Source organism: Medicago sativa, chromosome 1 (assembly GCF_051527215.1).
Source record: "Medicago sativa cultivar Bolivia chromosome 1, Bolivia_mono, whole genome shotgun sequence".
NCBI lineage: Eukaryota > Viridiplantae > Streptophyta > Magnoliopsida > Fabales > Fabaceae > Medicago > Medicago sativa.
In genome coordinates this window covers 81,767,644-81,789,099 of record NC_140749.1, presented here as the reverse complement: position 1 = coordinate 81,789,099, position 21,456 = coordinate 81,767,644, and the positions used below count along the sequence as shown (strand labels likewise).

At 32.8% G+C, this 21,456-nt stretch overlaps 2 protein-coding genes across 3 annotated transcripts; both read right to left on the bottom strand.

Moving 5' to 3' along the window:
• Positions 1 to 2,302: 2,302 nt before the first annotated feature.
• On the bottom strand, positions 2,303 to 9,651 carry LOC146958107 (embryogenesis-associated protein EMB8-like). Of its 2 annotated transcripts, none has more exons than XM_085741292.1 (13): positions 9,234 to 9,651; positions 9,077 to 9,138; positions 8,719 to 8,801; positions 7,382 to 7,471; positions 6,842 to 6,964; positions 6,155 to 6,232; positions 5,114 to 5,199; positions 4,898 to 4,946; positions 3,911 to 3,967; positions 3,679 to 3,809; positions 3,506 to 3,589; positions 3,171 to 3,240; positions 2,303 to 2,945 (listed from the first exon to the last, which is right to left on the bottom strand). In XM_085741292.1, exons 1-13 carry the CDS (start codon positions 9,602 to 9,604, stop codon positions 2,403 to 2,405), a joined length of 1,827 nt encoding a protein of 608 aa, XP_085597418.1. In that variant the 5' UTR covers positions 9,605 to 9,651; the 3' UTR covers positions 2,303 to 2,402. The 2 variants fall into 2 exon arrangements, with proteins under 2 accessions (XP_085597418.1, XP_085597419.1); XM_085741293.1 differs by having other exon boundaries at positions 8,719 to 8,795.
• Positions 9,652 to 15,459: 5,808 nt separating this feature from the next.
• On the bottom strand, positions 15,460 to 21,107 carry LOC146958106 (embryogenesis-associated protein EMB8-like). The gene is made up of 13 exons (XM_085741291.1): positions 20,722 to 21,107; positions 20,507 to 20,568; positions 20,286 to 20,386; positions 19,385 to 19,474; positions 19,036 to 19,158; positions 17,907 to 17,984; positions 17,399 to 17,484; positions 17,200 to 17,248; positions 16,764 to 16,820; positions 16,541 to 16,671; positions 16,365 to 16,448; positions 16,097 to 16,166; positions 15,460 to 15,949 (listed from the first exon to the last, which is right to left on the bottom strand). The coding sequence occupies exons 1-13, from the start codon at positions 21,060 to 21,062 to the stop codon at positions 15,821 to 15,823; spliced, it is 1,401 nt and encodes a 466-aa protein (XP_085597417.1). The 5' UTR covers positions 21,063 to 21,107; the 3' UTR covers positions 15,460 to 15,820.
• Positions 21,108 to 21,456: the final 349 nt, after the last annotated feature.

Below are 21,456 nucleotides of genomic sequence, written 5' to 3'. Positions count from 1 at the left end.
AAAATCATTAAATAGATTATCGAGCTAATACACCAGTAAGATTAAGTTCTACTTTGGGATTCCATAAAAAAAAGTTTTATTTTAGGATTTAATATGACATTTTTGAAATCATGATTTTACATAACACTCCATTTCAATTACATTTATTATACACTAAAATACGGCAATAATTATGTATAATAATAGTACATTTAAATTAATGAAAACATTATACGACAAAGAAGAAAATCTAACATAAAAAATATAATTCAAATTTATTTAAATAAACCAAATATGACTAAGAATGTTGATTTGTAGATTCATGTTTTTACTCATGAAAACTGATTTCTCAAAAAATTTCCAAACACGGTAAATCACGTCGGACACTTGTAAACACACGTCCATTGTGGTTTAATGTAGAACCAAACACTACGTCAATATTAGTTATCATAATGAGTATGTTAGAATCACCATAATTTGCCTTTATTTTTAAAAACCATACTTATGGCATCTACAAAACTATAGTGGGTCATCATGATTCTAACATATTCATCGTGATACTAAACATACATTAAATTTATTATTTTCATAAGTCAAAGTTTTCTATATTTTTTTAATTTATCTTTTTTTCATTATCTAAATAGTTATCAAATTAACTATATAAAGTTACACATATAAAGTTTGACCCCAAGAGACTTTTTCTTTTGGAAGTAACCCCAAGAGACTTAAAATTCTATATACGTCCTAAGATCCCATTCAGATTTATGTGCGTATGAAATATGCCCTTCAGATAGTTTTCTCCGAGCCTTGAGGAAAAAAAATAAAAAATTTGTCCGAGATTTAACCAAAGGTATATTCCACATAAAAATGTGCTTTACATCTGCAGTCAAAGATATAGACGGATTGACAAATTAAGTTTCATCCATTGCAATAGCAAATTATTAATTAACTAACGATGAAAGACATGGTATAGGACGAATAAACCATTGACAAGCGACAGAGACTGAGAAAACAATGTGACACTAATCTAGCTTATCAAGTTTTTTTAATATTAATCATGGTCGTCCTCTTCTGATTTTAGAAGCTTCTATTCCTTAATAACATTTCATTATTATTATCACTTGGATGTTTTATTTGTCTTTGATGTTCATTCTAAGAAATACGTCATTTCCTATACCAAAAACTTTTGTCCCGGAATGTAATTCAAAGTATACAAATCCAACTCATAAATTTTTTCATTATGCAATGAAACTTTTGTGACAATTACTTAATTCCTAGCTACTAGCTAGTATAATTGTTTTATTTATAGAAGATTCCAACACACACAGTTACAAACACACATGGAAGAGAAAAACAATAGCAACTATAGTACAAACTGTTTAGTTGGAAGTTGAAACAATCACTAGATTGTTCAAAGTATAGGAGAATACGAGGACCCCATCCCATTGCCCTAATTTAACTATACACCAAAATGTATCACGTCTATTTCATAACTATTGTTATTTTGTTAAGTTGACTGGGTGGAAAATACCAACCGAAAAAATTCACACAGACAAAGGAAGAATTTTGGATTTAAACTCGGGTACAACAAAAAATGAACAAAGAGTATTATATTTACAAGTTGTTTCTCTTAGTTATCAGTTCAAAGTTGTTGATATATTTACAAGTTCTTGTCACCGAAGCTCTTTTTTGGTTTCAGTTCCATGCTGCATATGGTTGATATATATTTCCAAACCTCATCTCCTAGTATTATCTCGTTACAAGTAGAACATATGTGCAGGCAGGTTTGCGTAGCTTGTTCAACCTTTTGTGTTCCAGTGACAATACTCTCATTTTCATATAGAAGGAAAATTACCTTGTCTTTAAAGAATTTTTTTAAAAAAGGATGAACAATGTCAAGTATAAAGAAAAATTAATCAATTGATTACATTACCACCAACCTTGAATATAAAATGAATCGTGCAGATAAAATAACTGCACATTGATTTTAATTAAAATGAGATTATAACATGCGATGCAATCACATCACATGTGTAATACACAACATCGGTTGTTAAGTCTTGTAGTATATTCTGGTATGGTGAGTTGCCATTTGTATCTTCAACATCTACATTATAGTATAGGTCATGTCTGATGCATATTTTATAATACAAAAAGCCTAATGGAATAATCAAATTATTATACACAGGCGTTCCTGTTGTTGAAAACCAGGATGGGAACAGGGTAAACCAGTTTAAGGAAAAACAATAGACCACTGAAAGTCCCGAGTAATTTCACCATAAGCTAAGAAATAGAGAATTATCATGTAAGCAAGCTAAGGAAATAATAGCACGTATAATATTCTCATTTTTATTATCGTTATAGTTATTGTTATACATCTACATCTACAGACAAATACAACGGTAATATAATGCAATACAATTTTATCTTCTAACTAAACCTCGGGGTAAGATATTCCTAAGCCTTTTTCCAAACACAAGATGAAGGGCTGAACCAACCAATGGCCAACTTGTGGTGATAGCAATATAAGCCAGCAACCAGATGGACCATCGATTTTGTCGAGATAACTGTCCTAGGTATCTTTTGAAAGGTGTTACTACATCAAGAGGCACTGGATTGTGGGCACTAGTCGTTTGTGCAATACAAGAGGAATCACCACTTTCTCTGTTAGTTTTAGTCACAAGCTCATCTTTTTTACCTTCTTCTGGAGCCATGGCATGACCATCATGCTGAGTATCCTGCCTTACATGTATTTCTTCCACATTGTTAGTCACAAGCTCATCTCTTTTACTTTCTTCTGGAACCCGGTCATGACCATCATGATGTGAATCCTGTCGTGCATCTATTCCGTCCACATTGTCTACTGTTGGCGCATTGTTCAATGCAGCCACCATTCCATCCTCGGAAACATTGACGTAAGGACCCTGGTCAATTGCCGAATCCAAGAGTTTGTTTGGTGCAGAGATCTGCAGGGCCATTAACAGAGAAACAACAGTTTCAGCCAATAGAAATGGTTCTGCTTGGAACTAAGTTAAAGATTAGATAGCCTACGGCAAATCTTGAATAACATATTTTATGCCATGCCCAAGTGTATATAGTATTTATATTTACATTACAGATAGCAAAATCCAGAAGATGAATATACAGTGGTCAATAAGCAAAAAATGAAAATACAATAGAACATAGCTTACCTTCTTCTGAACATGCATATGATTGCTAGAGAGCAGTACATCAAGGAATTCATTAGCAGCTCTTACCCACCTGCAAGAGGGAAGAAAGTTGCTCCTCAATATTTATATATTAGTGACTTCTTAATTGGAATTTCGGTGATATCACTGAAATCATATTTCAACATGAACCAATCAAGAAATGATATCAAAGACATCAGGATTTTTTCATAAATAACCCCTTCCCCCCACCCCGGAAAGAATGATGAAAGAATATTGCAATAATTGAAGACAGATAAAAGCATGAGATGGAAGACGTGACAAAATGGAAGAGTCAGATGAAAAAAATGAGTCGTTACCACAGGCTAGAAGCAGTTATTCCTTCAAAGAAGGCCAGATGTCCTCCATGCTTTAAAGTGGCCAACACAACATTTTTATTTGCCCTATGAAAAAGAGTAAATAAAAAGCTCGTGAAGTTATGCAAAAGCATACAAATTAATCAGAATTATGGAAAATAAAATAAGCAGCATACCTGCATTCATCCCAGGGAATGGCTTCCCTGGTACATACCGGATCATCCAGAGCACTAATACAGAGAAGAGGAATCGATACAGATTGCACATAAATAGAGCTGCTATTGCGTCTATAGTATGTATCAACAGTCTAAAGAAACAAGATTACTTTTTATAATCGACATGAGGAACTAGAACATGAGATAAAGCAAGAAAATAGAAAATTATAATTTCCATGTGCTGCATATGTACCTCATATTTCCCAACAATGCGAGTGGCATGGTTATCAAAATCTCGAATTGAAAGTGACTGCAAAACATAATAATACATATGCACTCAGAATGGACTAAAATCAAAAACTTAAGCCAATCAATAATATGGGGTAAATACCATTTAAGAATGTGGTACATATTAGACCAATGTAGTTCTTTGGGTTAAGGAAAAAGTCATATCCATACAAATAAATGAGCATCAACTAGTTGGCCTCTAAAAGCAACGTGCATAATTTAGTCACTTGGAGCGTCCTTGACTTTTAACATTAAATCATGACCATTACTCCCTCCATCTCAAAATAATTGAGCCATTTGTAAAAGAAAATTGTCTCAAAATGAATGATCCCTTTCACTTTTCAATGGTGAATGCACCAATACTTGAGACAAGGGCACTTAAAGTCATTTTTCTTTCTCTTTCACTTGTACACTTTTCTTAATATGTGTGAAATGATCAAATGGCTCAATTATTTTGGGACAGAGGGAGTATAAAATAACAGAAACAAGGGGACAAAGGAAAACAAACAAACAACCTCGGCTATTCCTAGGTTTGTTGACATAATTTCTGACTATTGCTGAACTAATATCTGGTGACAAAAGGAACAGATTTTGGACTGGCATATATATATATATATATATATATATATATATATATATATATATCTCAATACCTAACTTTAAAAGATTTAGGTATTTAAATGTTGAATAGTGTATTTTCATATAATTTGATTGCTGAGAGGGTTTCCCTCTAGCAATCCAAACAATTCAAGCACTGATACATATTCCCTAGAAACCACAGTAAAAACTTAGCTTTGTTTTTCCATTAGAAAGTAAATCAACAAAAAAGATTAGTAGAAAACAGAATGAAAAGGGACAGGTCAGAGTCATACAACGGTACAATAATCGTTTAGTCTTGTTATTATACTGACAATAGTAATAATAAATATGAAACTATAGAGAGTAAGGCCACCTTTTCTATCCCTTCCCAATTAGCGAGGCGAGAAAAGTGAGGCTGGTGTCTGCATGCAATGAAGATTGGAAAAAATGTCAAATCAGATGTGATTATGAACTACACATAAACTTCTTAGTTTTTGCATGTTTGTCTGCAAATGAAATTTTTTATAGATGAAAATCCAATAACTTATTATAAACATATTTAAACTCAAATGGTAAGATACAGACATACAATTTTGCATAACCTTGAAGTCCAAATGCCAGTGCTTTATCATAAAATTTCTGCACACGCTTACGGGTTATAAACCGGTCCCCTATCTGCAAATGTTAATACGTTATACAGGTAACATAACGTCAGGTTAAGGTACAATAACAGCCAAAGTGCAAAATAATTCAAACTTTTAGTTATGGCTAAAGGCAGTGAAATTCAATTCAACTGCATCAATCATATCAGATATATTGTATAAAACAATTTTGAACTAGAAATACATATCTTGTATCCCAAACTCTAATCTTCAAAATACTTTCCATTATGTTCATACTATTCAAACCAACATGTCTTCAACTTTTCCAGAAACACCTAATTGTACTCCCTAACCCACTCTCCCTGCTTGAGAATTAATTTGCAATTTATTTACTCCAAAACACTCCATTCCTAAAGTCGAAAATCTTAGACCGATAGAGAAATGCATAACTTGTATATCGAGTATTACTTAGAGCTATAAACAAAGCAAACCGATAAACTGCTCAAAGGGAAAAATGGAAATGGCATCGCTATTAAAGAAGTTACTCAATTGCATAAGTTATGATTATTTTTAAAACGTGTAACAAAGAAGTCATGTATAGAATTGTTGGATTGAGGACTATTTAATTGAAGATTTATCGGATGCTTGGAAGAGCTTTGTTTAGACTTCTCCCATAAATCACTACATAAACACTTTATATAAGTCTTCGGATACAATTAGAAAAAATAACTTCCAACATGTCTATAAGCTCCTTTTTGTTTTGTTCAATAAACTCCTCAATAATTTAAGAATAAGTGCTTAATTAAACTACATAGAATAGCTTATTGAATACATGCTTAATTAATTTGTTCCTTGAAGATTGAAATAATTTTGAATTAATCCTTACAATTTTTATCAACTGGTACCATAAACAAATGAACAGTCCAAATTCAGATGAAAGATGGATAGTCACGATTTTCATTGGTATTTTATGCATTGACCAATGCCAACTGAAATGCAAAAAATGAACTTTAAATCAAAATACTAACCAAAAGGTCCCAAGGACTGCAAACAGCTACAGCTCCAGCTACAGGAATATTCTCACCATCCTCACCAAGATATTTTATCTGCAAACAATCTTTCAAATGAAACAGTGCAGTGCCAAAAACAAGCTTTGTTCATATTATAACAAGTTTAACATTCGTCGAATTTCTAGTTTTGCTGTAGTTTGAAAAGCAGATGGTGTATGTACCAAATGTTATGACATAAGTTAAAAACAATAAAAATAAGCACCAACATATTAGTCAGAATTTATCGAACATATGGTTAGGAACTAGCAGTATATCTTCCCTATCTTATCCATTTTTAACGAAAAACATGTGGTTAGGAACTAGCAGTATATCTTCCCTATCTTATCCATTTTTTTCAAGGGGATCAGGGAAGGGGGGTCGTTTAGTATCATTATCTGTAAATAAAGTTTAAATCAATGTGTGATCCATCTTAGAAACCAGTATAAATTTTGGTTCTCTGGATAGGCATTAGCTCAGGAAAAATAAAGGTCAATGTAAGGAAGCCAAGTCCTAGGTACACGTAGAACTTGAAGATGTATGTGGTTATAATGAAATTTTTAGGTTTAGATATTTTGAATTTAGAAATTAAATTAGTTTATTAATTAATTACATGAAAGTTAAGACGTTTGATGTAAGCACTGCATAAGAATCAAGCTATGAATTTACCAGAACGTTAGCTCCAATACTAGTTCCAATGAGAAACAAAGGCGCCCTGGGATTCTCTTTGTGAACATAATTAACCACTGTGCGGACATCCACAGTCCACCCAGCATTGTAGAAACAATCTGACTGAAACAATTTTAATAAGAAATTACAACATTACTATAGGGAAAAAATAAAAATATAACTGTTACACCACGCAATATTTACAGTATTGATATGCACACCAATCCCAACATTCTAACAAAATGCAAAAAAAAAAAAGGATACTTTGCTGCTGCCATTTCCATGTTCTAAGTTAAAGTAACCTAAATTTTAATATTGTGAACTGACAGGTAGGATGCCAAGCTTAAAATCTAAGGAAGATATAAAACCAATCTTAAAATTTCACCTAATAACTACAAATTTCAGATTGATTTCGATGACTTTTGGCAGGTACAACAAAGATGCTGATGATTCTTCATATGGGTCAACGCTATTCAAGTTATGTCTTGAAACATGTCAAACTTGTTAATCTATAAAATCTCAGGTAGCAGATAAACTAACCGTGATTGAAACGCCTCCAAGTCCTCGGTGATTACTGACAACAACTTTCCATCCACGCTTTGCTGTATGATATGCAAGATGTTTGAGATACTACCAAGGGGAAGGAAGAAACAGAGAAAAAAAAAAAAGTAAACTGTAAGACGCCGCTAAAATATAAATGAATATCCTAAATGGAAAAAGGAGATGAGTAATTAAAATTAATTAACATTTTATAAGGGTATAAGCATACATCTAGAATATATGATGCTAAAAAAGAATGAATAAATAAAACAACAATGTGAGTTTCAAGTGGATATATGTTTTGTAATTCCAAGCCTTAGGCCATAACACTGGTAAGTGGAAGCTTATTTGTCATGCCAGAGTTTCAAGGAGGACTTTAATGTGTGACGTGTGATATTCAATATGCATTTTCTCAATATGTAAAGTATAATATAATACAACAACAACAACACCGCCTTATCCCACTAAGTGGGGTCGGCTACATGGATCAAATGCCGCCATATGAAAACTATGATGGGTGAAGAAGTGATTTTACAAGTCTGAAATTTATTTTGATATGTTTTGAGTGTACTCAAGTAGAATTATTTTTGCCTCCATAATTGATTCTACCTTGAAGCTAGGATTTGGAGCTATTACTTCCTGTTCTTGCTAAGAACTGGGGGTCAGACCTAGTTGGCAGTGTTCCAATCCCTAGGCTGTATGTGAATGTGATATATTTGGCGGGTAGGAAGTGAATGAATTAAGGTGCTTTCCTAAAACTCCGCAAGCTTGCTTGCTCCTTAAGTTTAGGTTGCCCGCTCCTTAAACCTCGTGTGGAGTTGGTTGTACCTTGCTCATTAAGGCAGGAGATAGTTGGTTGAGATCATGGGCTGTTTTGCTCGCCCATTAGTTCTAGATGGCGATGGGGGTATGGGCTGAGCCAATAGCCCAGTCCACCTCCATAATTGATTTTTAACCTCAAATGTATTGTTCAACTTACTTTTATGTTAAGACAATAATATCAATAGCATAGCACAAGCCTAGGATAGGGTAGTTCCAACTGATGCTATAAAAGAAAAAGATACCACAACCAGAGATCACAACCCCTGCCCTCAAGTAATCAATTATGAAACCTCCAACTAGAGTATAAGTATATGATTTCCCCATTTCCCCTCGCGTTGATTAACAGAAAAAATAGTCAGAGATAAAACTAGATTTGTTTTTAACAGTCAATGCTCATATTGTTAGTATTATAGCATTATGCTAGGGGTGAGTATTTAACCTCCTACTTTCTTATCATTTCACTGCTTAACATTTAAGCACAAACATAAAATCATGATTCATAAACAACAACTTACAGGAGAAAAAGAATCACTTGTTAAACCAGGAATGACTACAACAACAGGATTAGATTCGTCTTTAGCGACAGCACTCTCTGCATCTTGATAAAACACAAAATTCCTAAAGGTCAACCACAAAATCTTATAATTTGATAATAATAATAATAATAATAATTATTGGCAAATCAAGAAATAACTAAGCATTTGTGAAAAACAAATTGATAATCAAAAGATTTTACACCGTCAGTCAATTATAATAAGAGTGTTTAATAATTGTGTTGAGATCATTAAAAAACAAAACGTAACTTTGTGATATGGTGACAGTGTAAAAGTAGAGAGTATGAAAAGTGAAGTGATATGTATGTATATACCATACCATGAGAGTTTATAACCCAGTCGAGAGCAATAGTTCCACCATCAGGAGTATTAAACAATTGTCTGAAATTGAATAATAATAATAATAATATAAACAAAAGTTAGATTAATTAGTTGATAATAAATAAAAGAATTAATTAAAGAATTTTGGTTGTGACCTTTTGTATTTAAAAGTAGGAGGATTTCCGAAGAAGTTAAGAAAAACAGTTTGAAGATGAGGACTAGAAAGCCAAGGCGTGACGGAGTATCTGCCGTGAAGAATCCGGCACTTAGAAACGACGGCGTCGTAGATTACGGAGGAGGAGTTGTAGGTGAAGTGGACGGTGGAGCCGGAGAATCCGGTGAGGAGATCTTGGAGGAAATGGATTTCGAGGAAATTGTAGAGGAAGTATGTGAGAGCGAAGGCGGTGGCGAGGAGGTAATGGTTGATTGGAATTAGGGAGAGGGATTGGAGGAGGAGGGTGTAAGGGTTGGAAGAAGAAGAAGAAGATGGTGAAAGGGGTTCGAAGTGGGAGCAATTGCAATCCATGGAATTGTAATGGATTCAGAGAGATTGCTGTTGGTTGTAAGAAGAGTGAGGAGGAAAAATCAAAGTAAGCGTGATATGAGGGACCTTTCTTAATCATCCACGTGACCCAATGCTCTCTCTTTTCATCCGGGGGGGTAAACACCGCTGAAAGTCATCCAAATGATTTTCAGTTTCACATTCTCAAATGAATTTATTCTTGTGTCCATTATAAAATGATATTTATACAATTATTTAAAGATAATTTTCTTTTTTATATTTACATTATATTTTATTTTCTCTTTTTATTGTTTAGTTATTCATGTCAATACTTTTTTTTTTTTAAAAGTTATGGTTGTTTTAAAAATTGTCGTATAAATGATTGTTTAAATAATAAATCTCTAAAGAGAAATGATATTTGAACAACCATTTATGACAACTTTTGTGGCAATTTTCTCTCTCATATTCACATTATCTTTTTACTTTATTTCTCTATTGTTTTGGTTTTCGTGCCAATATATCATTTTCTTTGTAAAATTTTGGTTGTCACATATATAGATGTTCAAATAACACAACACATCTCTAAAATATTTGTATCCTAAGTTACCGACAAGAAGATGAATTTTCGAAGTGAGTCATTGTTTTTGCAATAAGATACATTACCAACTAAAGGATGTATTCTATATGATAAATGTGAAAATAGCTACTTTGAGATTTTATTTTTAAGAAATGCAAAATAATACTCCGCTTTAAGAGTGTATTTTCTCTTCTTCTTTTTGACAAATTTAAATCTACTTTCTTCTATTGACGAATCTTTTTTTGGTAGTGTTACAATGTTAATGTAACGAGGCAAAAAGAAAAGGGAAAAAAAAGAGAAAAAAAGACGAAATTAAGTTCCAAGCTTATCTCTCAGAACGAATCTAATCCTATTGTTGTAGTCAGGAGATAATTTATTAAAAAAATTGATTGTTTGTTCATTTTTTTATCAACGTGAAATTATGGGATTTTTAAGTTTAATCCCTAAAAAAATTGAAATTTTTTTAGTCCTCCCTTTTATTATTTTTATAAAAAGGAATACTAAAAGCATCTATTCCATTTTGGAAAATGTTAACTTGTGTCTTCAAGGCACAAGTTAAAAAACCAAAGATAGAAATATTTTGTTGGAAATTGTGCATTCAATATTCTAAAAATTTAAAATCTTATCTTTTCAAGACATAATTTATGATTTAATTCCATTTTTAGATTCTTAACTTGTGCCCTTAGGGCACAAGTTAACACTACCCTTCCATTTTTTAAAGGATAATGAATAAAAATTGATAAAAAAATTCAAACTGATAATGATCTCTACTTGCAAGATCCTATACATTCAAAGATTTTTTTAGTATTTTACTTCAAATAAAAAGATTAATTGAGTTCTAAATTCTTTAAAAATTATATGATTAATATTTTGGTTTTATTTTGCTGAGATATTTGTTTTTTATTTAAAATAAATTGCTTGCAATGCAAAATAAAATAAAATTGTTGTTCAACTCCCCACTGTTGAATTCTTTTCTTCACGCAGCCAGGCTTGAATCCTGATACTTACCATAGAGATCTGTGGACTTTTGACTTTTCAAAGGAATTATGATTGAAGGACGAATTATCAAAGTCTAACCGGCAGATTTTTTTATGAAATGGAAAATAAAAGAAAAGGAGACATTCATAATCAAGCAGAAACATGAGCTTAGCTCAGTTGACATGGACAATGCATAAAAATATGTAGTTCAAACCCCGGCAAAAAAAACAGACATCTCCTTTACCAATTCTAAATTGTTTCAGGGTATCAACCGCTTTGACAATAAAATTCCACACACAAGAAGTCTCTTCTGACTTTGTGAATGTGGTGATGATAAAGGTACTTGTCACTCAACAATTGCACCTACAATTTATCGGTCTAGTGAATTAAATCTCAAACGTGGTCCCAAGGACAGCAATAGCGGACTTTCTAGCGACATGAAGCTCAAAGCATCCTATTGGCAAAATGATACTCCCCCGTTTTAAAATGAGTGTCGCTTTAGCTAAAAAAAATTGTTTCAAAATGAATGTCGCTTTCGGTTTTCAATGCAATAATAACTTTTTCTTTTCAATTGTACCCTTCAATTAATATTATGTTACAATACTTCCAAAGTATTATTTTTTCTTTAATGAAAAACAAACCAATAGTTGATTAGGATAATTTGGTAAAATTGCTATGACATTTGACTACTTTATTTCATTCCTTAATCTGTGTGCAATTGGCTAAAGCGACACTCATTTTAAAACGGATGAAGTAGTTTGGTTAATTGCGAGAAAAAAAAATGATAGTTTGGTTAATTGAATATGTTTAAAACGAGATTTACAAGTGATATTTATAGACAAAATGATAGAGCACGTAATTCTATTGGTCATGAATGCGGCCTGCAAAGACTAGCCTTGATTGTCGTTGTTCGGCTAAACTTATGGGTAGTGCGCGTGTTTTTCATTGTTGCTTGATGTATGTAGTGTCCCCTATTTATGGCATAAATCCTTGTAATTTGCGGTGTTTTCAAGTAGTTAGTCCATGCATCACTTTCTCTAGCTCCATAGATTGTAGTTGTTTCCGTTATTTCTAGCTAAAACATGGAACCCGAGTCTTTGAGTCTATGTTATCAGTTTCTTGTGCTTTTGACTAGTTTTGATACTCTCGCGATCTTCGTGAATCTCTTTGAACCTGAAAAAGACTCAATTGACCCATATACACTTGCTCGTAGTAATCCTTCATCCAACTATCCAAGCATCGGTTCACCCCTAACTCGGTTGTAGGTCGTTTTCGGTTAACAACTTAGGGTCTGTTTGGTAAGCCATTAAAATGAGCTTATAGCTTTTAGCTTTTAGCTTATAAGCTCGTTTGACAAAAAAAGCTCTGTTTGGTAACACTTTTTTACAACGAGCTTATAGCTTATTTCAGGAGCTTATAAGCTATTTTTCAGAAGCTACTTCAAGTAGCGTTTGAGCTTATAACTTTTAGCTTCTCATTATTTTTTCCAATTTTACCCTTATTATTTAATCTAAAATCTTGTTTTACCCTTTATAATTTCAAGTAAAATATATATGTTTTTAATGCAGGCAAATTTAAGAGCTACTTTTTTTTTTCATTTTATATTCCTTTGAAGGCATTTAATTGTATATGGTTCGTTAATTTTTTTTTTGGTTCCGTTAAATTCTTTGCCTTTTATATTAAACTTGTCTCACGTCTAGTTTTAATTTTTTTTTAAAGACTCACATTTAGTTTTATTGTTTCGTCTTTTTTTTGTTTTGTTTACAAAGATGTAAATTTTTTATTGTTACGTCTAAACATTATAACATTATAATTTTTTTTATATTTTTTTTGGTAACGTGAAAATTCATATAAAATTTATACTCCTATAAATTAATACTATTTAACGAGTTGGTAACGTATGTTTTTTTTTTGTTTTATCCTTCGTTTTTTAACAATTTTTTTAATCTTATGAATTGATTATTTTTTATTTTATTCTTAAAATAAATTCGTAAACTTTACTTTTTTTATTAATGTATAATAACTGGAAACTGAATCGAAAGAAATTGAAAATAAATTTTTACCGAAAACAATAATTTAATAAAATACAAACATTTATTAAATTTAAAATATTTAAATTATCAAATATCTTAGTATAAATTTTATATGAATTAATAATGTCCTTTTATGTAATTTTACATTTATCAGCTAGTTCAACCGCTATTTTACCAAACACTTCAACTAGCTTATCAGTCATCAGCTAGCTTATCAGCTAAAAGCTATCAGCTATCCGCTATTTTTACCAAACAGAGCCTTAGATTATTTTTAGGTATAAAAAAATTAAAATCTTAGAACTTGAACGGAATAGGACGATGACAGATAACCTTTTTTCTCACTCAGGATAACATGGAGCATGAATGAAGATGCTAAAAATAAAAGGTCTCATTACATCTAAAACCATGGCTTCTAAACTCTTCCGTTAAAAATTTGGGTCATAAAACCAAGTTAACTCGCGTGTAAACTCCTACGAATTCAAATAAGCTCTCAATTATACCAGCGAGTTTATGAGTCAAGTCATTGGAAGTTCCACAAGTTTACTTAGACTCTTGAGTTTCACAATTTTGCCTAGGAAGATCAGTCAAATTACATACCTAGTATTTCTTCATGTAACCTCAGGCCTACAAAAATAAACACATGATTATATATGGATAGATTACATTGTTATTCACTTTTTTTTTTTTACTACATGTATTTCATCAGTGACTTTGCGAGTTTTTTAGTCCACACCAAAACTCATCCATCATAGTCTTTGCTCATGTTTTTTTTTAGATTTTCAACTGTTACTATTCATAATGTTGAAGTGAGCATGTTTAGCCACGTATTGAATTGCCCACATTGTTGAATATAAGATCTAAGTTTAATCTTTTTGAATAATGGTTGAAAAGACTGTTCTTGTTAAGCATATAAGTGGTAGCATCAACATAGGATTAGCATTCCAAATGCAGTCTTCTGTTGCAATTTTTTCAGTAATATTCAATGATATTATTACATTTGCTATAAGTGATGAGCAAGAGAACCGAAACCAAGACCAATTTGGAACAGAGACAATGAAACTTTGGTACAAGGATGTATTGAATTTGCACAGAAGCTGCAGCTACAAAGTGATGTAGTGCTGGTATTGTCAATTTTAAGTCTGCTTGATAATATTATGCCTCTAGATTACTTGACAATAAGTGGTGACTAGGGTGTGCAGTGAAAAAATAAGTGTGATGGTTATATATACGTGAATTGTTTCTTGAACTTGGCCATAAAAAAGTCTTAACAACGATGGTATGGTATATAAGATCTACAAGATGGATGTACTTTGTTCCAAGGTTTCTGTAAGGTTCTATGTGATGAACAAGAGAATTGGAACCAAGTCCAAATTAAAAAGACAATGATATACTCGGAGAATTGGAACCTGAACCAGCAGTTACCAAGCCATGAAGTGCTGGTTTGTCAATTTCAATACGTTTTTAATATACCCGGAGTATTATGATTCTGGATTCCAGTATAATATGTGCGACTGAAATTGTTAGAATTGAGAAAAAAGATGGAGATACTGATGATCTCTTTGCATGTTGATTGAAAAATGAATTGATTCTGTTACAAGTGGTTAACAGCATTACAGCAATATTTATAGCTTGACATTTTCCTGCACTGAACTCAGATTATCCTACACTAACGGCTAACCATGTGGCAGGCTGATAACTGTCCCTTAATTTAAAAAAAAAAAAAAAAACTCCTCCCCTCCCTCAAAAACCCTCCATCCAAATATACTCCAAAAGTATTGGAAAAATTCAACTTATGGCAGATATTTGTATTTAAAAAAAAAAAAAAAAAAAAAAAAAAAGAGAACCGTTTGATGCTTCTACAATAAAGGGACTCATTGCGGGACTAGTGAAGATGTGCACCTGGTCTGTGTTGGATAAGGAGTGTACTGGTGCTGTTGATTAAATTCTGCTCATATTTATGTTTTTTGTTGAACTGTAGAAGTGATAAATGGGGGAAATGTTATGCACCGTTTGTGTGCCTTTTTTAATCGTTTTGCTGTAAACATGCTTGGGTAAATCTTGTACCAGCTCGTGTTTCATAATGAAGTTTCGTTGGCTTTTCCGGAAGAAAAAAAATTGAAGCATCACACTAATATTTTTACTTGCTTTCTTGGTCTCAATGTCTTATCATATTCGTAATTTACAAAAGCTTGATTTGTCTAGTACAATTGTATCTAACTAGCTACTAAAATAAGGATACTTAAGCTAAAAAAGACATTTAATCATAATTACCAATACGTGATTGCTGTGCGTTTCTTAAAACTCTTGAAAGCTTGAACATTTCCAATAACATCTTTTGACATCAAATATAGTACAGTTCCAATAACATCTTTTAAATAGAAATGAATTTTATTAGAGAGGAAAGAGGACACGTACTATCCTAGTGCCAATGTATCGTAACGGCAATATACATCAGCATTACCATCGATTTTGTCGAGATAACCAGCGTAGGCTTCAAAATTAAAGAGGTGTTGCATTGTCGGTACTTGTTTATGCAATGCCAGAGGAATCACTACTCTTTGAATTACTCACTAGCTCACCATCTTTTTTAACCTATTCTTTAGGAGAATCTGGACCACTTCATGATGCTAATGCTGTAATGTATATCCAGTATTACATGTATTTCTTCTGGTTGCCTGTTGTTGGCTCGTCGTTCAATGCAGCCACCATTCCATCTTCAGTTACATTGATATAAGGGCCTTCATCAATTGACGAGTCCAATAATGTGTTTGGTGTAGAGACCTGCATCAGCATCACCGTTAATAGAGAAAACAGTAGTTTCAGGCACTATAAATGCTCCACTTAGTGCACCAAGATAGTACAGGGCAAAAGGAATAATAAACCTTTGTCAATAAGCTTATTAAGAATACAAAGTAACATATATTCTACCTTCTTTTGTTCATGCATATAATGGCTAGAGTGTAATACACCAAGAAATTCATTAGTAGCTCTTACCCACCTGCAACAGGCAAGTAAATCATTTTTCATTTGTTTTATAATAGCGGCTGCTTAATTGGAATATATTATAACCAATCAAGGAATGATATCGATGATATTATAGTCATTGTTATAAAAAATAATAATTGAAGGGCAGCTAAAAGCATTGGTAGATGTAACAAAATATTGAAGAGTCAGGTGCACAAAACGAGTCAAGTACCAAAGGCTAGATGCAGTTATCCCTTCAAAGAAAGCCAGATGACCTCCATGTTTTAAAGTAGCTAACACAATATTTTTATTTGCCCTGTCAAAAGAGTAACACATTAAAATGGGCGTTGAAGTAATGCAACAGAAATAGAAGGCAAATTAATTATAAGTGACAACAAAGCAGCCTACTTGCATTCATCCCAGGGAATGGCTTCGGTGGTACAGACAGGATCATCCAGAGCACTAATACAGAGAAGCGGAACCGATACAGATTGCACGTAAGTAGAACTGCTGCTGCGTCTATAGTACGTATCAACAGTCTAAAGAAACAAAAATATTTTAGATAGCAGACATAAGGAGCCAGAAAAGAGATGATACGAGAAAAATTTAATATCGGGTGCTACATATGTACCTCATACTTCCCAACCATGCGGGTGGCATGATCGTCAAAATCTCTAACAGAAAGTGCCTACAAAGAATACATATGCACTCAGCACTAATCACATTTTACAAAACTTCACCAAATCAAAAACACGGAACAGCACACACCATTTGAGATTGTGGTACTATTAGAATAAGTCTTGTGTTTTAAGGAAAAAAGCTATATCCAACGAATAAAAATGAATAGCAACTATTTGGCCTCTAAAATCAACATGCATCTTTATACCACTTAAACAATGTCCTAGACTAATTACATTTAATATGTCTGCTATAAAATACCAGAATGAAGAGGAATAATGAATAGTCAAGAATTTGAAAGCCTTCGGTGAATATTGGTCATACAATTTAATCATATTATATTACTTATATTAAATAGTAGTAAAACTATGAAATCATCAGAAGTCCACCTTTTCTATTCCTTCCCAATTAGCAAGGCGAGTAAATTGAGGCTGGTGTCTGCAGTGAATATTGGTCAAATCAAGTCAAATATGAACACTAGAGACAAATCTAAGATTTTTCATGTTAGTCTTCAGGTGATAATAGATGGAAAAAAAGAGCTTATCACCTAGAAAGATGAGTAAAAAAACTAGAAAGATAGAGGCATACAATTTTGCATAATCTTTTTGTCCACCTGCCAGTGCTTTATTATAAAACTTTTGCACAGGAGCACGGCTTATAAATCTATCCGCTATCTGCAAACATTATACAGGTTAAATTACTTCCAGTTAAAGAGCACTAGCATGCTAAATGAAAAACAATTCAATCTTTTTGTGACGATAAACTGATAGTGAAATTCAACAAGCTCCATAGATTATATCAAATAGATTGTATGAAACAATTTTGAACCAAAAGCACATAGCTAGTATGCTATAAGCTGGAAAGTATATCAAAAGAAAGTTAGAGATAGTTTCCATTATGTTCATACGATTCCAAACGTTCTCCAACATTTCCATATATGCCTGCCTTTCCTTCTAATTTAAATTGGGCACAACTTCAGATGAAAGATAGATTGTGGTTACTTTTCACAACGTGTTATGTACATTAGTAAATGTCGGTTGAAATGCAAAAGTTAAACTTTCAATTAAACTTTCAAATCATAATACTATTTACTAACCAAAAGGTCCCATGGAGAGCAAACAGCTACAGCTCCAGCTACAGGAGTATTTTCACCATCCTCACCAAGATATTTTACCTGCAAACAATCTTCAAAATCAGACAGCGTTGTGTTGTGCCAATTGCCAAGCTCTTTGAATATGTGACTGAGAATAAGTAAACACTGAACAAATGTGCAATTTCCAGTGGTGCTGTAGTTTGAAAAGCAAATATAGGATGAACCAATGCCTATGGTCATAACATAAGTAAAATACAAAAATTTAAGCATTAACATAGGAGTTATACTTCGGCATCAGCAAAAGATCAATAAAAAAAAGTTAAAACACACTACTTTATTTGGTAAAAATATATGCAGATTTCACTAAACCATATGGATCTCATCTTCTATTTGGGGGAACCCATTTCTAAAGTTATGGGATCCACGTGAATTTCGCCCAACAACAAAAAATGTGTTGGAAAAAGTATGAGTGAATCAGTTACTAGCATTTATCTTCATCAAAAACACACAGTTTTGGATTAATTATGGTGTTTTCCCTATTTGTTTTGTTATTTTTTCCATATTTTCTTCATGTGGGAACATGGCGGATAATGTTTGTTGTGATCTATGTTTAACTATTGCTTTCCCTCTGACAAATTGGGGGTTCTCTAGATAGTCATTACAAGGCATTAAATATAATCCTTAAAGCGAGTAGAGGCAATGGATAAAAGCAATGAGTACATGTACTGAGAAAATTTGAAGATTCAGTCTATTATTTAACCAAAATTAATACAAACATACATGAACAAGGAAGCAACACTGATATATACAATTGAAAACAGTTTTTGATCAAGGATTATGCATACGGAAAACATGGAATTGAAAAAAGAATGAGCAAGATCAAACCATGAAAAAAAACATTCAAGTAGAGATACAGATCAATGTGGTGAAGGGAGAAATGCCCAACACTGTAATTAAATCAGCTGGTTCTTAATATAAGCAGCAATTGAAGATGTATGTGATTGTATTTATATGGAAACTTCTAGGTTTAGACTATTTGAGGTATGCAATTAGATTATTCAATAGAAATTCAACATGACATGTTAAAGAAATTTAATGCAAGAAGAGAATAAGACGTGAGCCACGAATTTACCAGAATATTAGCTCCGATACTTGTGCCAACAATAAACAAAGGCGCCTTGGGATTCTCTCTGTGGAGATAGTTAACCACTGTGCGAGTATCCTCAGTCCATCCAGAATTGTAGAAACAATCAGACTGAAATAATTTTATTAAGAATTTACATTACTAGAGGAAGAAAATTGTTACAGCATACTATTATTAAGACGCACATTAAGCCTACAATTCCAACAAAAGGAAGTATATCTTAATCTAAAGTGGTTCCACAACCTCATAACGTTTTTTAGCCAATGGTTATTTGAAGATTGCAGAAAATGTATCAAACTTCTTAATCTATATATTTCTAACTTGCAGGATAACTAACCGTGATTGGAACACCTCCAAATCCTCGGTGATTACTGACAACAACTTTCCATCCACGCTTTGCTGTATGATATGCAAGATGTTTGAGATACTACAACGAAAGGGAAGAGCAGCAAAAGAAAAAATAAACTGTAAGATACCACTGCCCACTATAATTTAATTTAATTTCCTAATCAACAAAAAGAAGTGAATAACTACAAATTAATAAACGTGTTATAATAAGGGTACAAGGGAACATCTAGCATATTTGACGACGTCGGATAATGCCTTACAAATGAACGATTAACGAAAACTATAGAGTCCGATAGACTTGTTTTGTTAACGAAAAGAAAACAATCTTTCCTTTTAGCACTAAATACTTAAAACTAGTTATTTGAAGCAGTGTTTTAAAAATCGAACTGAACCAAACGGTTCAGCCGGTTGAATTGAACGGTTTGGTAATTTGAATATGATTGAGTTGTAGTATTGTCAACGGTTCGGTAATTTGAATCAAACAGTTGAACTATGACCTAGAGGTCCTACTGGTTCAATGCATTGTTTGATCATTAAAACGTTGATTCAAAGGCCTCGCCTGTTGGAATAAATCAACGTTTTAAAACAACCTATTGAGCCGTGAACCAGTATTGTCAACGGTTTGGTTATTTGAATAGTTTGGTTGCGATTTGTTCTTATTTGAGTAGTTCAAAACAATTGAACTATGACCTAGAGGTCCTGCCGGTTCAATGCATTGTTCGATTATTAAAACATTGATTCAAAGGTCTTTGCCCCGACCTAGCAGTCAATTAACTTCTAACTTGGGCATAACTACATGGTTTTCCCAATTCCGAATACAGGGAGAGAGAGACAAGACAACACAAACATTTAACCACACAAATAAACAAAAGCATGATAGGATAACTTACAGGAGATGAAGAATCACTTGTTAAACCAGGAATACAAATAACAATAGGAGTAGAATCATCTTTAGCAACAACATTATCGTCATGGTGAACACTGCCAGAAACTGTAACATAATAATGATACACAAAAATCTGAAAGGTCAACGAAGGCTTTTTAATTTGATACTACTATGCATTTTCAAAACACAAATAGACAATAATTAGAATATTCTCTATATTCATACCATCAGAACTTGTTATCCAGTCCAAAGCAAGGGTTCCACCATCAGAAGTAGTAAATAATTGTCTGAAATTGAAACCAATAAACTACTAAGATTTAATTTATATTTTATGCATATCTTTGTAGCACGACACTTCTGATCGTGTTGGTGTCATGCTTCATTGATGCATATACAACAAGAAAAGGCTAAGAATGAAAATGTGAAATGACGGTTGTGACCTTTTGTATTTGAAAGATGGAGCATTTCCAAAGAAGTTGAGGAAAATGGTTTGAAGATGAGGACTGGAAAGCCATGGTGTAACGGAATATCCGCCTTGAAGAATCGGACACTTTGAAACGACGGTGTCGTGGATTTGGGAACAAGAGTTGTAACTGAACTGAACGGGAGAAGCTGTGAATCCAGTGAATAAGTCTTGGATGAAATGGATTTCAAGGAAATTGTAGAGAAAACATGTGAGAAGAGTAGCAAAAGTGAGGAGGTAATGCCATATTGGAATCACAGAAAGTCCTTTGAGGATGAACAAGTAACCGTTTGAAGTTGATGAGGCGTCCAGTTCCATGGAAATTAGAATTTGGATTACACTGTGTTCTGTTGAAGTGGTTTTGAATTTTGATAGGTGACTGAGACTAGATAACATATCAATAATGCAGAATATAGTAATACAATACACTTTTGTTTTTAATTTATTTTTGTACTATTATATTATGACTCTGAAAATTAAAATAATGTATCACATGTCCTTGTATGTGCACCTCTTTCATGACTGGTAGAAGATACTAGTATGGTACCCGTGCGGACGCACGGGTGGACATTGTCTTTGATTAACAAAAAAGTATACCAAATGATTAATTAGAACCAAACAATTAACGACAATTGCACATCAATATTCGTATAACGCATATCTCAACAACAACCCCACCTCGATGATTATACTTGCCGACACACTGTTGTTC

What these genes read in the sequence shown, in the direction of transcription:
- LOC146958106 (XM_085741291.1), bottom strand. Translation starts at nt 21,062, where the DNA reads ATGGAACTGGACGCCTCATCAACTTCAAACGGTTACTTGTTCATCCTC. An exon ending in CAAGTGATTCTTCATCTCCT is followed by an intron (nt 19,475 to 20,285) that starts GTAAGTTATCCT and finishes CTTTCGTTGTAG; the next exon opens with TATCTCAAACATCTTGCATA. An exon ending in CAAAAAGATTATGCAAAATT is followed by an intron (nt 17,249 to 17,398) that starts GTATGCCTCTAT and finishes TATTCACTGCAG; the next exon opens with ACACCAGCCTCAATTTACTC.
- LOC146958107 (XM_085741292.1), bottom strand. Translation starts at nt 9,604, where the DNA reads ATGGATTGCAATTGCTCCCACTTCGAACCCCTTTCACCATCTTCTTCT. An exon ending in CTTCAAGGTTATGCAAAATT is followed by an intron (nt 4,947 to 5,113) that starts GTATGTCTGTAT and finishes CATTGCATGCAG; the next exon opens with ACACCAGCCTCACTTTTCTC. An exon ending in ATAACTGCTTCTAGCCTGTG is followed by an intron (nt 3,241 to 3,505) that starts GTAACGACTCAT and finishes TCCCTCTTGCAG; the next exon opens with GTGGGTAAGAGCTGCTAATG.